Source organism: Fukomys damarensis, unplaced genomic scaffold (assembly GCF_012274545.1).
Source record: "Fukomys damarensis isolate Sample0158 unplaced genomic scaffold, DMR_v1.0_HiC HiC_scaffold_23, whole genome shotgun sequence".
Classification (NCBI taxonomy): domain Eukaryota; kingdom Metazoa; phylum Chordata; class Mammalia; order Rodentia; family Bathyergidae; genus Fukomys; species Fukomys damarensis.
The window spans coordinates 11,537,764-11,550,911 of record NW_022900935.1 but is presented as its reverse complement, the minus strand read 5'-3'; the positions used below and the strand labels follow the sequence as shown (position 1 = coordinate 11,550,911).

Here is a 13,148-nt window from a genome sequence, read left to right as displayed (position 1 = left end):
AAAGAAAGAAAGAAAGAAAGAAAGAAAGAAAGAAAGAAAGAAAGAAAGAAAGAAAACAGAAAAAGCCACGTGCATACAGAACTTTCTGAAAACCCTGCTGGACATGGTGGTGCACAGCTGTAATCCCAGAGACTCCAGAGGCTGAGGCAAAAAGATCACAAGTCTGAGGCCAGCGAGGGCAACTTAGTGACACTGGGATCTCAAAACCAAAAGGGCTGGGGTGTGGCTGAACGGCACAGTGTTTGCCTAGCACATGTAATGTGCTGGGTTCAATTCTCAGCAACACACACACACAGAGCTTGTGATTCTGGGGGGCCCTAGGCTACTCCTCAGAGCCTTGGTATCCCCCAGCTGTACAACAGGAGCCAGGGCAGCTGCTGTGGCAGAGGGACAAGCTCAGGCCTAGGGAGTACAAGTGTCCCTGGGCAGGGCTGGTGACCTAAAAGCCTCCCAAATCCTAGCTGACTGCACATCTGAAGAGGGCCCAGGCATCTCTCTTCCTGCCATTCGGGCTTGTAGACAGCAGCCCATGCCCACCCGGCAGGGCTGCCTGCTCCCTGCTGGCCAACATGTGGCACAAGGTCCCCTGCCTGGTGCGTGTGATGGAGGCCTGCCTTGGTTTTCGGAGCCCAGCTGACCTTTCTTGTGAGAAAGACCAGAGTCTTTCTGAAGCGACTTTCCATTTCCTCCTTGTAGGGGCCAGGCATGGTCGCCAGACTTACAGATGACTCAAAGGGCCGTTTTCCACACCCTCCTCCTTCCACCCCCGGCCTGGCTAGCAGCTTCTCATCCTGATGTCCTTCTCAGACCTTCCATGATGCCCAGGACACCTCCTCTCCCTCCCCTCTTCAGCATCCGGTCCAGATGCCACCTGCTGTAGGCCAGGCTCCCATATGTGCCCAGCTTGGCATTGTTCTCGTCTCTACCAGGTGAAGGCAACTATTTCCTGCTGCTGTGGTCCTCAAAGCACCTACTATGTGCCAGGGTTCCTGTACCCACCTCAGACCACACCAGATTCCCCAGCCCCTCCCTGGGGAACTCCTCACCGCCCCTGCCACTTTTCTTCAATTTAGATTCCTTTTGTCTACTGGACAGATCCCAGATACGTACTCTGTGCCAGGCAGGCTGCAAGGTCTGGAGAAAAGAAGGATTATGTCCCTGTTCCCATAAAGCTCCTACAGGCAACACTGTAAAAACCTGGCTTGGCTCTAGGCCTTCTCGGTGACCTAAAGCCTCTCCTCAGATGTTCCTTCCAGAAGGCACTCAGCACTCTGGACTCCTGCTGCACGCTTGGCACCAGACAAAAATAAAACTTGCTCTCTGCCCGTAAGAGCTTAAAGTCCAAGAGTGTACACAGATAGGCAAAGGAAAATTCACAAGACCCGAAAGTGCAGGCTGGGGATTTAGCTCAGTGGTTCTGCCACCTGCCTTGCAAGTGCAGGGACCTGAGTTCGATCCCCAGTACCAAAAAAAAAAAAAAAAAAAAAAAAGACGCAAAAGTGCTTTGAACAATTCAAGGACTTCCAACATAAAGAAAAGTCACTCTGCTTGCTTGCAGGGGTGGGAAGAGGTTGGGGGCCTCCAGAGGGTGTTCTCCTGTTTGAGCTGTGACTCAGACATGGAAAGGTGTTCACCAGATAGGAGTGAGGGTACTGCTTGCAGGAGCGAGAGAATGGGGCTGAGGAAGGGGGCGTAAAGAGAGCACGCTGTTTGAAGAAAAAAAAACTTTTTGTTCTCGCCACTCGGTATCAAGGACACAAGTCACTTCCTATTCAGTCTTTCCTCAGATTTCCCAGTCTTTACCCCACAGAGCTCCCTGTCCCCTGCTCCTTATGCATAAGTAGCACCATGCTGTCTCTGGCCAGAGTGCACCAAGCCCAGTGTCTCTGAAGCCAGAAACGGCCCAGGACAGGGGTAGATGGGAAGGGAGGTCCAGAGGCAAGAGACCCCTCCCTGAGGTTGGGGGCCTGAATGACCACAGGTTGTCAGGTGCCCCCCAGGTCCTCCGTAGAGTGAGACTAGACATGGTCTCTGAGAGCCAGCCCCTCAAACTCAGGAAACAGATCCTGGGAATATAAAGGGATGCTCCCACTTCAGGGCCCTCACTTCTATGGCAACACAGCAGCTCCGCTCTTGGAAGGGAGAGCAGGAGAACCACTACTGCTTGCCAGGCCCCTGAAACTGCGTCTCACTGTCCACATCTGGCTCTGGCCATGACCCTGAAATGCCAGGGCCAGTGGATGGGGAGTCACTGTGCACTGGCTCGAGAGAGGGCCTGGCATTTCCCTCCCCCAGGCCCAAGGCCACTTAGATAAGAGGCGCAGTGAAAGACCTGAGGCCCAGCCTGGCTGTGCTAACCATGGCCAATCTGGAGTTGTACCTTGAGGCCTCCCCAGCCCCTTCTGGCACCTGCAGGGAGAGACCCTCCTTCAAGCATAGCCTCTCTCAGTTCATTGCAAGGCTGCCCCCGCCAAGTTCAAAGTTCTCCCCACAGCCTGGTGTCATGCTTGCTGGCTTTCGCATTGCTGCTTACTAAGTTCTTAGTGTTTGGCAGCAGCCAGGCTGTGTGTGGGGCCACACAGGCTGGCAGCCCAGTGGTGAGAGGGACAGTGGATCACCCAGGCACACACTAGGCTGGCTGAAGAGAAACTGAGGAAGCCAGGAGAGAGGACCTGGGGAGGTCTGGCCCAGGAAGCCTGGTTTGAGGGGTGAAGTCAATTTGAGACGGAGGTGGGGCTGGACCTGGGCAGCCTCATCCCACATTCTGTGTTTTAGTCACTCCTGTGTCCCAGATGGGACACAGTAGGCCCTCGGCAACATGGGCTGAGAGAGCAGTGTCCAGGTTTAATGAGGCAGGACATCGTGTCAGAGTGTGATAAGGCAGTGTCCTCTGAGATTTGCATGGAGAGGAAATGAGGGAGGAACAGGCAAGATGTGGGCCTGGCTGGGGGCTGGTGTTCGTGCCCCTCCAGGAGCATCTTGCTGGCACCCCATTGGTGACGCTGGCCGGGGGCAAGAGCTCCCCTTCCTTCCTGTGGTTCCCACAGCCCCTGGGTACAACCCACAGCACACTCTCTGGCCTCCTCTCCCTCCTCACTCAGGGGTACCTATGACCTTGCAGGATCCAGGGAAACAAGAGCCAAAGCAAGATGCCAGGTCACAGGGAGGGAGGCTACTGGGACAGACCAGGTGGGTGAAGGCCGGGGAAGGGGTGGTGGCTGAGAAGGGGCAGAAAGCATTTGGGACAGGTTGAGAAGGCTGTGTGGAGAGCAGTTCCCCTTTCCTGATTTCTTGGCAGAGCAAAGAGCTGTGGAGGCCTGAGGCGGGCAGAGTGAGGAAGTTCTAGCTTGAAGTTCAGCTTCTGACACTGGGGAGATCTCTATCTGACACCCAGGGGAACCCTGTCGGGGGGGGCACATCTTGGAGGTGGGGACACGTTCAGGGTGGTATGGAAATGATCTGGCAGCTGGGGGCCAGATGACAGTGCTCCTAACTGCCTGTGTCCTTCCTTCCAGGGACACCCAAGTCCCAGGAACTTCCTCACTCACTTCCCAAAGTCCCACAGAGGGAAGACTGCACACCATTTAACCAGCCCGTTCCTTCCTCTGGGGGGTTTTATTGAAAAACTTTTCCTATATCCCTCCTTGGGGAGGAAACACACACCCAGGCAGGCTGAGGTGGGCTGCAGGGCCAGCACCAGCGGGAATTCTGTGGGCTCCCTTGCTGAGTGGGTCTATCTGGCCCCAACTCCATGTCACGGTAGAACCCATGTTTGTTTTACATAAAACTACAGACTCAGTTCAGCTAGCTACAGGCTTCAGAAGCCCCATGCTGTGAGGAGAAAAGAGAGAGCTGATAAAGGACACGCTTTCTTCAGGAGAAGGAAAAATAAAGATACCACCATCATGGCTTCCTGGTGGCTCCTATAGGCCAAGTGCTGTGCTTCAATCTCGCCTCCTGTGGAGACCATGAGGCAGATATGGCATTTATCAGCCCATTCCAGAGAGGAGAAAAATGAGGCCCAGGGAGGTGAAGGAACCCATCTTGGACGCAGAGCTAACAGACTCATTTTGGGAGCTGAGCCCGGGCTTAAGCTTAAGCCTCCCTGGGAAAGTGGCTGCCTCCTCTGGGTGTGGCTGTCTATGTGTGAGCGGCATTTTGTTGCAACAGTCCCCACAGCAGCTCTTATTAGGATCCTCCTGCCCAACCCATAGGCAACAGGCTGGATAGCTTGGCTAAGTTCACACGAGTAAGTGGCTGAGGCCAGGACTGGAGGCCAAGTCTTTCCGTTTTCCTGGTCCTTCTTGCAGATTCACTTGGAAACCAGAGGCAAGCCTGGGGTGGTCCAGCTGCTCCAAGAAGCCTTGGACATTCCCTCCCGCCTAGAATCAATGGATCCATCTAGCCTTTCCCGACATGACATCAGGCAGAAGCATTTAAGGGGCAGTGCCTGTCCCTAGAGGGCAGGAAGAGGAAACTCAACCAGATGATAAACATCAGGAAAACACATCACACTAAAACTCCGAGAGAGGACACATTTCGCGCTATTGCAATATTGCGTGTGTATTTCTCAGGGAGACAGCTGTCTGGGATAGAAAGAAGGGAGGCAGCTACATTTTCCTGATGGAGTCTGTGTTGCTCTGATTGTTATGACAAGCACACGTTACACTTTTTGGTAGGCATTTTTTTTTTTTTTTTTTTTTTTGTACCAGGGATTGAACCCATGACCTCGTGCTTTTGAGGCAGGCGCGATGCCACTCAGCTAAACCCTTGGCCCTGGTATGCATTCATTTGGTAGCACAAGACATAGGAAAGTAACATTGGGCACACACGGCATGGTGCAGATTGAGCCCAGGAGGCCCTCTGAGGGCCATGGAAGCCAGACAGAGAAAGTAGTTTCAAGAAAGGTCTTGCAGGGCTGAAGTAGGGGGCTGGGCAGGCACTGTAGATGTGGGACAATCTGGGCTAAGTGCAGCTGGAAAGCCAGAGGCAAGGCCAAATCTAAGGGATGCCTAGACTTCCCTGATGTCTAAGTGATGGTGACGTGCGGTTACCCTCCTGTCTCCCCAGAGCCTATGAGGGCAGCCTACGCAGGCTGCTTGGGGGAAGCATCTGTGTTCCACATGGCTGAGGTCACCCGCCTCCAGCCAGCAGGCTGCCAGGAGGAGCCACCGTGGCCCCTGGGCTATTGCAGCCCACTTGCTCCAGATCTGTCTGCATTTCCTCCGAGGGAGCCTGAGTGAATTACCACCAAAGAAACGTGTGGCTTGTCCAAGGTCACGTCCAAGTGGATGGTGACAGCTGTCCTGCCCGGCCAGCAGACACAATCCTCACTGGCACTCTGAATGTCCCTTTTCCTCTCTCCACCTTAAAGCTGGAGCCCGGGCTCCCTGCTGCTCCAGTGCGTATCCACTGCTTCCTTCTCAGGCCCACAGGCTGACCCCTTTGTCTCAGGGAAGCTGAAACCAGCCTGGCCTTCAGCCTAAGAGTGCACGGGCTGCAGTTCCACATTGTTACCTGCTCGCCTGCTGCTGGCCTGAGAGGAGGCCCACAGGTGAGGGGTCATTCCTGGACCGTTCCCAGGAGTAAGCCTGCGGGGAGGGGACTCCAGGGCATGTCCTGTGGGGAGAACCCTGGTCAGTGTGATAGCTACGGATTTCATCAGGCCTCACCCAGAAAGCTGAGTCAAGCAGCCCCTGGGACGGGGCCCGTGAGCTGGCTTCTCAGCAAGGCCGCTTGGGGCCTTTGCATAGTGGAGCAATTAGGGACAGCCAGGAGAGAAAGAACGCAGGTTTCGAGGCCCCACCGCTGTGCTTCTGAATCTGAGCTGTACCATTTCCTGAGCAATACATTTCTTTTGCCTTAGTGAATTTCATCTGTAAAATGGGTACATAAAGAGGCTTCCTGGGTATACCGTGAGAGTTAAATAAAACAATACAAATACTCAGCAGTCATAGACACGGCCGGCACCACCTTCCCTGAGAACTCAGTCCACATCAGTGCTGCCACGAGAAATAAAACCAGCAACGATTGCTCTTTACACTGACCACTCAGCCAATCTTACAATACCCTTACAAGTGATCTGAGTTGGATCCCACTTTACAGGTACAAAAGCTGAGGCCCAGAGAAGCTGAGTGACCGTTCTAGTCACACAGCTCGTCAGGGGAAGTCTGGTTGGACCCACTTAACACCATCCAAAAATGCAGCTATGCTTTGCCGAGTACCTAGCAGGAGCCAGGCTCTGTGCTGGGAGCTCTGAACCATCACACACAAGTCAACACGTATGGGATTCAGGGTGGGATGGACTCGATCTTAGCACAGCCCGGAGGTCCACCGAGTAGGAACCGGCTGCAGAACCAGCGGGATCAGGATCCACAGGGACGATGCACCAGTCTGGTTCTGGATCTAACTGGGAACTTAGATGCTGGTCCACCTTTCTTCCCCATCCTCTCTGTGCTGACCCCAGCGCATGAGCCCCTGTCTATGCTGGACTGATGGTGTGTGCTTGGCAAAGTTACTTAACATTTCTGGGTCTCAGTTTCTTCATCTATGAAAAGGGAATGGTGATTCCTAAGCTTTGCAGTAGATGAATAGTGCAGCACAGTGTCTAGCTCGTAGCAGATGAAGTGAACCGTGCTCTCGCTCTACAGGGTCAAATGGGATCATGATACTGGAGAGCTCTGCGAACTATAAAATTTTGTGCAGAGGTCACAAGTGAATAATAAGAGTAACATCTCTACAAACAGCAACCACCACGGTCTGTTTAACGCACCAGGTGAGCATTTTGAGTGGATTTCCCCATCTAATTTTCATACTGGGAAGAGGCATGGTTCCCACTGTGCTGATGGGAAGACAAGCCCAGAGAAGTTAGGTAAAGTCTCATAGCAAGTGGCGGAGTGAGCATGGAAACCCGGGTCCTGGAGAATGAGGCAGAAGGGCAAGCCCATTTTACTAGACTTTCGGGACCACACCTTTGCTTGGCTGGGCTCCTGCCAAGCCCCTGGCTCTGTCTTCAGGTACCAGGGAAGGGAAGGTCCTGAGTTCCAGTTCTGCAGTGTCCAACATGTCTGTCATTGAAGCTCCTAGTCCAGCAGTGAAAATCTGTGTCCCCTCTCAAAGGCACCTTGGTAGCATCAGGCAGGCAGGGAGCTACCTCAAGCTGGGGCTCTGCTAACTTTGGGGGGTAGGGCTCCTTCGACCCCACCTCCACTCACCACCTGCTCTGATCCCCAGGGAGACAAGTGGGAGGACCCTGCGGAGGCCATGGAGAAAGCTGCGACCTCTGTGGTCCTGGGATCCCCTGCTGGGTGGATGAGAGAACTCAACAGATACTAACCTGGAAAATGGCTGCAAGGGAGACACATGTGGGATTCTCACCTGAGGAGAAAGCCAACACCCAGGTGGAATGGACTTTGGCCAGATGGCTTATCCTGCAGGCCTGATTATCAGGAGGCCGCAGTGACTCCCACCCGCATGGAATAACTCACTCTCTGATAAACGGCTGCTGCAACTTTCACTGGACCACAACCTTAAAGTCTGATCCAGTGTGTCCGGCCTTAATTTCTTTCACTCACAACTTTCAAAATTCAATCAGTGCTAGTCAAGGACTAACCTGCAGCTTGAAGCCATTAAAAAAAAAAAAAAAAAAAAAAGATCATAGCCATCAGCTCTTGTGTGCTCTCCAGCGCTCTAAAATCTGCAGCCTGAGTGCTATTCATCCCCATCTCACAGATGGAAAGACTGAGGCTCGCAGATAAGTACCTTACTTGGCAGGATCCCAGAGTGAGTGACAGGCAGACACTTCACCTGCTCCAAATCCTTTGGTCATGGCATCCTGCCTCCCCCTGCTCTGACCAGGCCTGGCCAGCAGGTCCAGTACACAGTGCCCCTCGCTGGCCCATCCCTTGGTCATCCTCTTGGTGCTTACCGAGCAGGTGCTTGATGATGGCTTGGTTGTGTTCCCAGAGGTTGCTGAAGGTCCCCCAGCGTGAGTGGCCATCAGGCACAGGGTTGGCCTTGATCCAACCCCCGCAGGCGTAGCTAAAGAAGTCCTGGCACGGGTCAACCGTGGGGTCCATGGAGCTCAAGATGGAGCTGGTCACTGACACGCAGGCCTCACTCAGGCACACTGGGGGTGTCCCTGTGGGGCGTGGAGGACAAAAGCCAGTGAAGAGGCTGTGGGAGGACAGTGCAGGTGGCCTGGGGCCCAGGGGACGAAGATTCCAACCTAGTCCTCACCAGATAGGCTTGGAACAGTCAGTAGATCTCTAAGGAGAAATGATTTCAATACATTTATGATCTTCTGGCTTGTAAAATAAGACTGCCGTTTAGCTGCCTAAAATGCCTTCTGTGGCTTCAAAGTACCTGAAACTGGGAAGGTGTGTTTTTCTCTTAATCCTTCTCTCCACAAAGATTTACTGACTTATTGTTCCTTGATGCTCAACAAACATATTCACACATTCATGCATCCATCTATCCCACAAAATTCTGAGTGTCTTCTTTACTGGAGAGAGAGAGAGAGAGAGAGAGAGGGAGAGGGAAAGGGAGGCACTACATGGCATGGAGGATATAAAAGGTAAAGTCCTTTCCTTTAAGAGCTAATAATCTAGTTTGGGATAAACACATTATATAAGAAAAATCAAAAGATAACCATAGGAGAAACTGCCATTCATTCTACAAATAAACGGAGTATTGACTATACGTCAAAGAGGTGACACTGCCCACTTGGTGCTAGGACCTTGGAGGAAGGGGAGACTGGTAGGAATAAAGGAAGGAAGCCAAGGAAAACATTCTGAGCATAAGGCAGGAGAGTCAGTTATCTCAACAAATCTTCCAAAAGAAAGCTCCCAAACTAAACAAGCCTGAGACAAACTAAAAATCTCAAAAACTAAACTGGAAAGACTAGTTGGCCAGAGGCACAAAGAGGGGGCGGACCCCTGCCTCGAGGTTGGGAGGCCTCTAGCAAAAGCCCTGAACAACTGTGGCAGCTCCCCAGGGCCCAACAGAGGCAGCAAGATGAACCTGACTCTGCACGGCTGAAGGACCCAGGCCCAGCCTCACGCCAGGTGACACAGGGGTTCGGGTGGCAGCGGGGACCATGTCCTGAATGGCCCTGCACCAAGAGCATCACACACGCTCACCATTTTATCCAGCACTTACTGCAGGCATCAGATGCAGGTGTGACATCCCTGTGTAAGATAAGGACACCGGAGCTCTTACAGAGGGACTGGAACAAGGGCACCCTGCCGTGTGGGAGCACCCAGAGCTGAGCTCAGGCCTATACTGCCGTAGGAACTCTAAGACTGCATTTTCTTGCTCCCTCTCCACCTCTCTGCCTGCCATGCCAAGGGCTGGTGCAGCCGGACAGGAAAGATCAGTTTCACTACCACACGCGGTGGGTAGCTTGGAGACTGTGAGACCTGGGTTCAAATCCTGTGGGGCCTTCTGCAAGTGGCCTCACCTCTCCGAGCCTCAGTTTCTCCATCTAGAAACTAGAGCAGGAGAACCAATTTCACAGTGACAATGGAATGATTTCAAAGCCGGGTACGGGGCTCACTTTCTTCGGGGCTCAGGTCAGAGGGTCCCAGGCTAAGCTTTAGAGAGCAAGAAACATGACCTGGGCCACCCTCACCTCAGTCAGACACACACCACACACTGCCAATGGGGTGGGCGGTCGGGAGCGGTGCCCTTGTGGTCTCACCAACAGCCATTAATGAGCACACAGTGGTGGATAAAGGGCTTGGGAGCCCACAAGAGCAGGAAACTCAGGGTGACTTTATGCAACAGTTGAACATGACTGAGCTACTGCAATGTGAACATGGAGAATCCTTTCAATGGTGTTGAAGTGGCTGCCATTTTCAGTATTTCTAGATCGGGTCAACTCCATCGGTCACCAAGCCCAATTCGAGGTGGCAGAATATTCACGGGATGGGGAGGGAAGGAGAATTTCTGCACTGTTCTTAAAAAAGCTTATTCACTATTATGATACAACTTCACGTCTGGGAAAGGGAAAGAATACCTATTGTTTTCATATACTGAACCACAGGAAGTCAAGCTTGACAAAATCTTGGCTGGTGGAAATACCCAGCGGACGGACTATAAGGTGGACTTGAGTTTAAAAGTGAAATGAGGAATCAGCGAACAGAAGTTGGTCTCCGAGGTCCGAGTCCTTCATTAAGCACCCACTCTGCTTTGTCAGCACTTGGTTACCACCTCCAGGGGTAGGAGTGGTTCTCTTGAGGAAGGTGCACCATCAGTTGGGAAGCAGGAGCCAGTCCCAGATCTAACGTCCTCATCTGGACGGTGCCTTGCCTCAACGCGCCTAAGGTGCTGTAAAGTATGTCCTGGGATAATGTGTTTGTTTTGCTGCTACTATTTCCAAAGCCGCTCCAAGGTTGTGGAAGGCAGATTACATCAGGAAGACAGATCGAGGTGTGCTTCAATGCCCCGACGCTACTCAGAGGTGGGGCTTCCAGAATCATTGAAGGCTTTGCTTTGACTGGCTCAAGTGTGGCCAATGTCAGCACTGCTGCTGTGTAATGAGGTTACTCTCAATAACCGAGGTGGCCACTGTTTTCTCTGGTGTCCCAGGGGTCACTGGCCCTCAGCCCAGTTCTACCACAGGGGAGGAGAGACATAGTTCTCCCAGGTCCAGGCTGGGGAAAACCCCTCTGAGGTCTCAAAGGCTGGGACGGGGGCTGAAGCAGGTGTCCTTCAGGGACCCCCGTTGGCAATATCAGCAGTCAAGTTTTGGGTCTGCTCACAAGGAGCTGTCCCCTGGGGGCTCTTTTCTGGTTCCTAGTGAAGAAACACCTTGGGAGCTCCTAGGGGCTCCAGGGCAACAACGGCTGCTGGAGTCCAGCCTGCCTTCCATGTCTTGGGCCAAGGGCCGGGCAGATGGTGCTGGCCAGGGCCCAGGCACACAAGTGGGATGCTCTAAATTGAAGCTGATTTGGGATGAGGCAGGAAGGCAGCTGCAGGATGAAGACGAGATCAGCTTGTGCCCCACTGGCAGAGTTGGCACACGCACACACAACATACACAAATGCACACTCGCACAGTCACAGACACAGACACGCTCAGTAGAGAAAGGCTGTTCCCAGCTCAGTCCCCCTTCCTGCTGAGCATTGACTCCGCTTACCATTTGGACATCTATGCTGTGCAAGCACTATGCTAAGTACACGTGTCCAAAGACTGGGAAATCAGTACTTCATTAATCAGATGCGCATTAAGCACCTTCCGGGCCAGATGCATCTGGTAAACCACCCACAAAGCATTACATAGTTAAATAATCAAGCAATTATTTCTTAAGTACCAAGCAGGTATTTAGCCCAGTGTCTGACAGCAAGCCAGCACTCATTAAATGTTTATAGGGTGAGTGACCCTGTGCCCCACACAGGAGGGATATAAGGACGACCCAGCTGAAACGCCTGCCCTCTCTCCAGGTCCCAACGCCATTCCCCAACCTTCTCCAGCACGGCTACCTCAGAGGCCAGCGCCTTTGCTGTGGTGAAGGCAAACACAGCCACAATCTCTCTGATAGGGTGAGTGACTAAATTGGTGGGGGGACCCTGAGCAAAGTCCCCTCTGGCTGCCCAATCAGGGGGACCATCGGAATTCTGGATACTGGGCCACAGAAGAGTGAAGGACTCTGGGATTGGCTGAAATCCCTTGTCAGATTTTAACCTGGACCCACCCTTTCTAGTTCTATAAGCATTAAGTGTTCAGTGAGGCGATCGGCCAAATCTACTGGGCTGGACCCATAGAACCAGAGTTAGGCCCCTGGCAGCAGGATGAGAGAGGGGCCCATCCTGTTGCCAAACAAGGTGGGATAGACACTTTGGACACAAGACAGCTTCTCTGGGGTACTAATATTCATGCACCATGATTACAAAGGGAAGTGGGGTCCCCTCACCCCAGCCCCACAGCCTATGGGCAAACTTCAGCTACCCTACTCCATCCCCTCCTAGCCATGTGCCCTTAGACACGTCACTCAGCCACAGTGCCTCAGTTTCCTCATATGGAAGAGGACCAGGAGAAAGCACACCTCACAAGGCTGCTGTGAGGACGAAATGAGCGTGCATCTGTCAAGGACAGAGAGCATTTGGTCCTTGGAAACTGTTCATAAGCTAAAGCCATCATTGCTATTTCACTGGGACTAAAGTTGGCAGACTGTGGTAGCCTGCATCTAACTGGCCCGCATTCTGAACCACGCCCAGAGCTACTCGCAGCACCAGGATGTGCCCATCACCATCCCTAAACGAGGCACTGTATTCCCTTTTAAAGTAGAGAAGACACAGGCTCTGGGAAATCAGGTGGCTTGTCTAAGGGCACACTGCCTATAAATTACCAAGTCAGGATGTAGACTCATGTCCTTCTCACCCCAAAATTTTTGTATGCCTGCACCCCCCCGCTCAGTCTAGCTCATGACGCTGATCCTTGAAGTAGACTCCAAGGCCTAGCAGAGAAGCCCTTTGCACACATGGACAGAGTACAGGGCAGAAGGAGACCAAGCCCACCACGGAACGCAGACACCTACTTGTCCGGTACTGGATGCCCAGTGCTGTCAGGCAGGCCACTAGTCCTGCTGCCAGAAGTGCCACCAGAACTATCAGCCGCTTCTCCACCTGGGTCCGTGTGGCCCAGCACCTCTGGCCGCTCCGGGGGCCGCGGAAGTTCACCTGCAGCGAGGGAGGCAGGAGGAGCGGGGGAGACGTGAGCCTAGGGCGCCCCCTCCCCAGGAGGAAGGGGCTCTGGTGTAGACCCAGGCCCTGGGGAGGCATCGGGGTTGCCCTTCTGTCTCAGGGGTGGTCCAGTTCCCACGGAATCAGCCTTAATCCGGGGAAGGAGCCGCCACCCTGTTCGGTAGCTGAGATTTGCTCCCAGCCATTAAAGCAGCAGCTCAAGCCAGCCCGGCTTGTGTTTTCTGTGTTACCCGATACCGGTAGAGGAAAAAAAAAAAAAAACTGCAGCTTTTCCTTGTTTTTCCAGTAAAGAGTTCAAAAAAGCACAGGATGTTTGGACTTGAGGCATCCAGCAGTGTCCAGCTGGGCTCTCCCCAGAGCCCCCACATCCATAGGGCCGGAGACCAAGGCTCATGCTGCCCAGAGGCAGGGACAGCCCTAGCTCACTAAGCCCTCACAGACTCA

The 13,148-nt window shown here is 53.1% G+C and overlaps 1 protein-coding gene across 1 annotated transcript in view; it reads right to left on the bottom strand.

Moving 5' to 3' along the window:
• The window catches only part of Ece1 (endothelin converting enzyme 1), a 38,016-nt gene extending 25,088 nt beyond the window's left edge, over nt 1-12,928 (bottom strand). Inside the window, exons 1-2 of the mRNA XM_010626025.1 lie at nt 12,539-12,928; nt 7,928-8,140 (exon numbers count right to left, since the gene is read on the bottom strand). Coding sequence (XP_010624327.1) covers nt 7,928-8,140; nt 12,539-12,782 — 457 coding nt within the window. The 5' untranslated portion in view covers nt 12,783-12,928. The remainder of the gene's footprint in view (nt 1-7,927; nt 8,141-12,538) is intronic.
• Nucleotides 12,929-13,148: the final 220 nt, after the last annotated feature.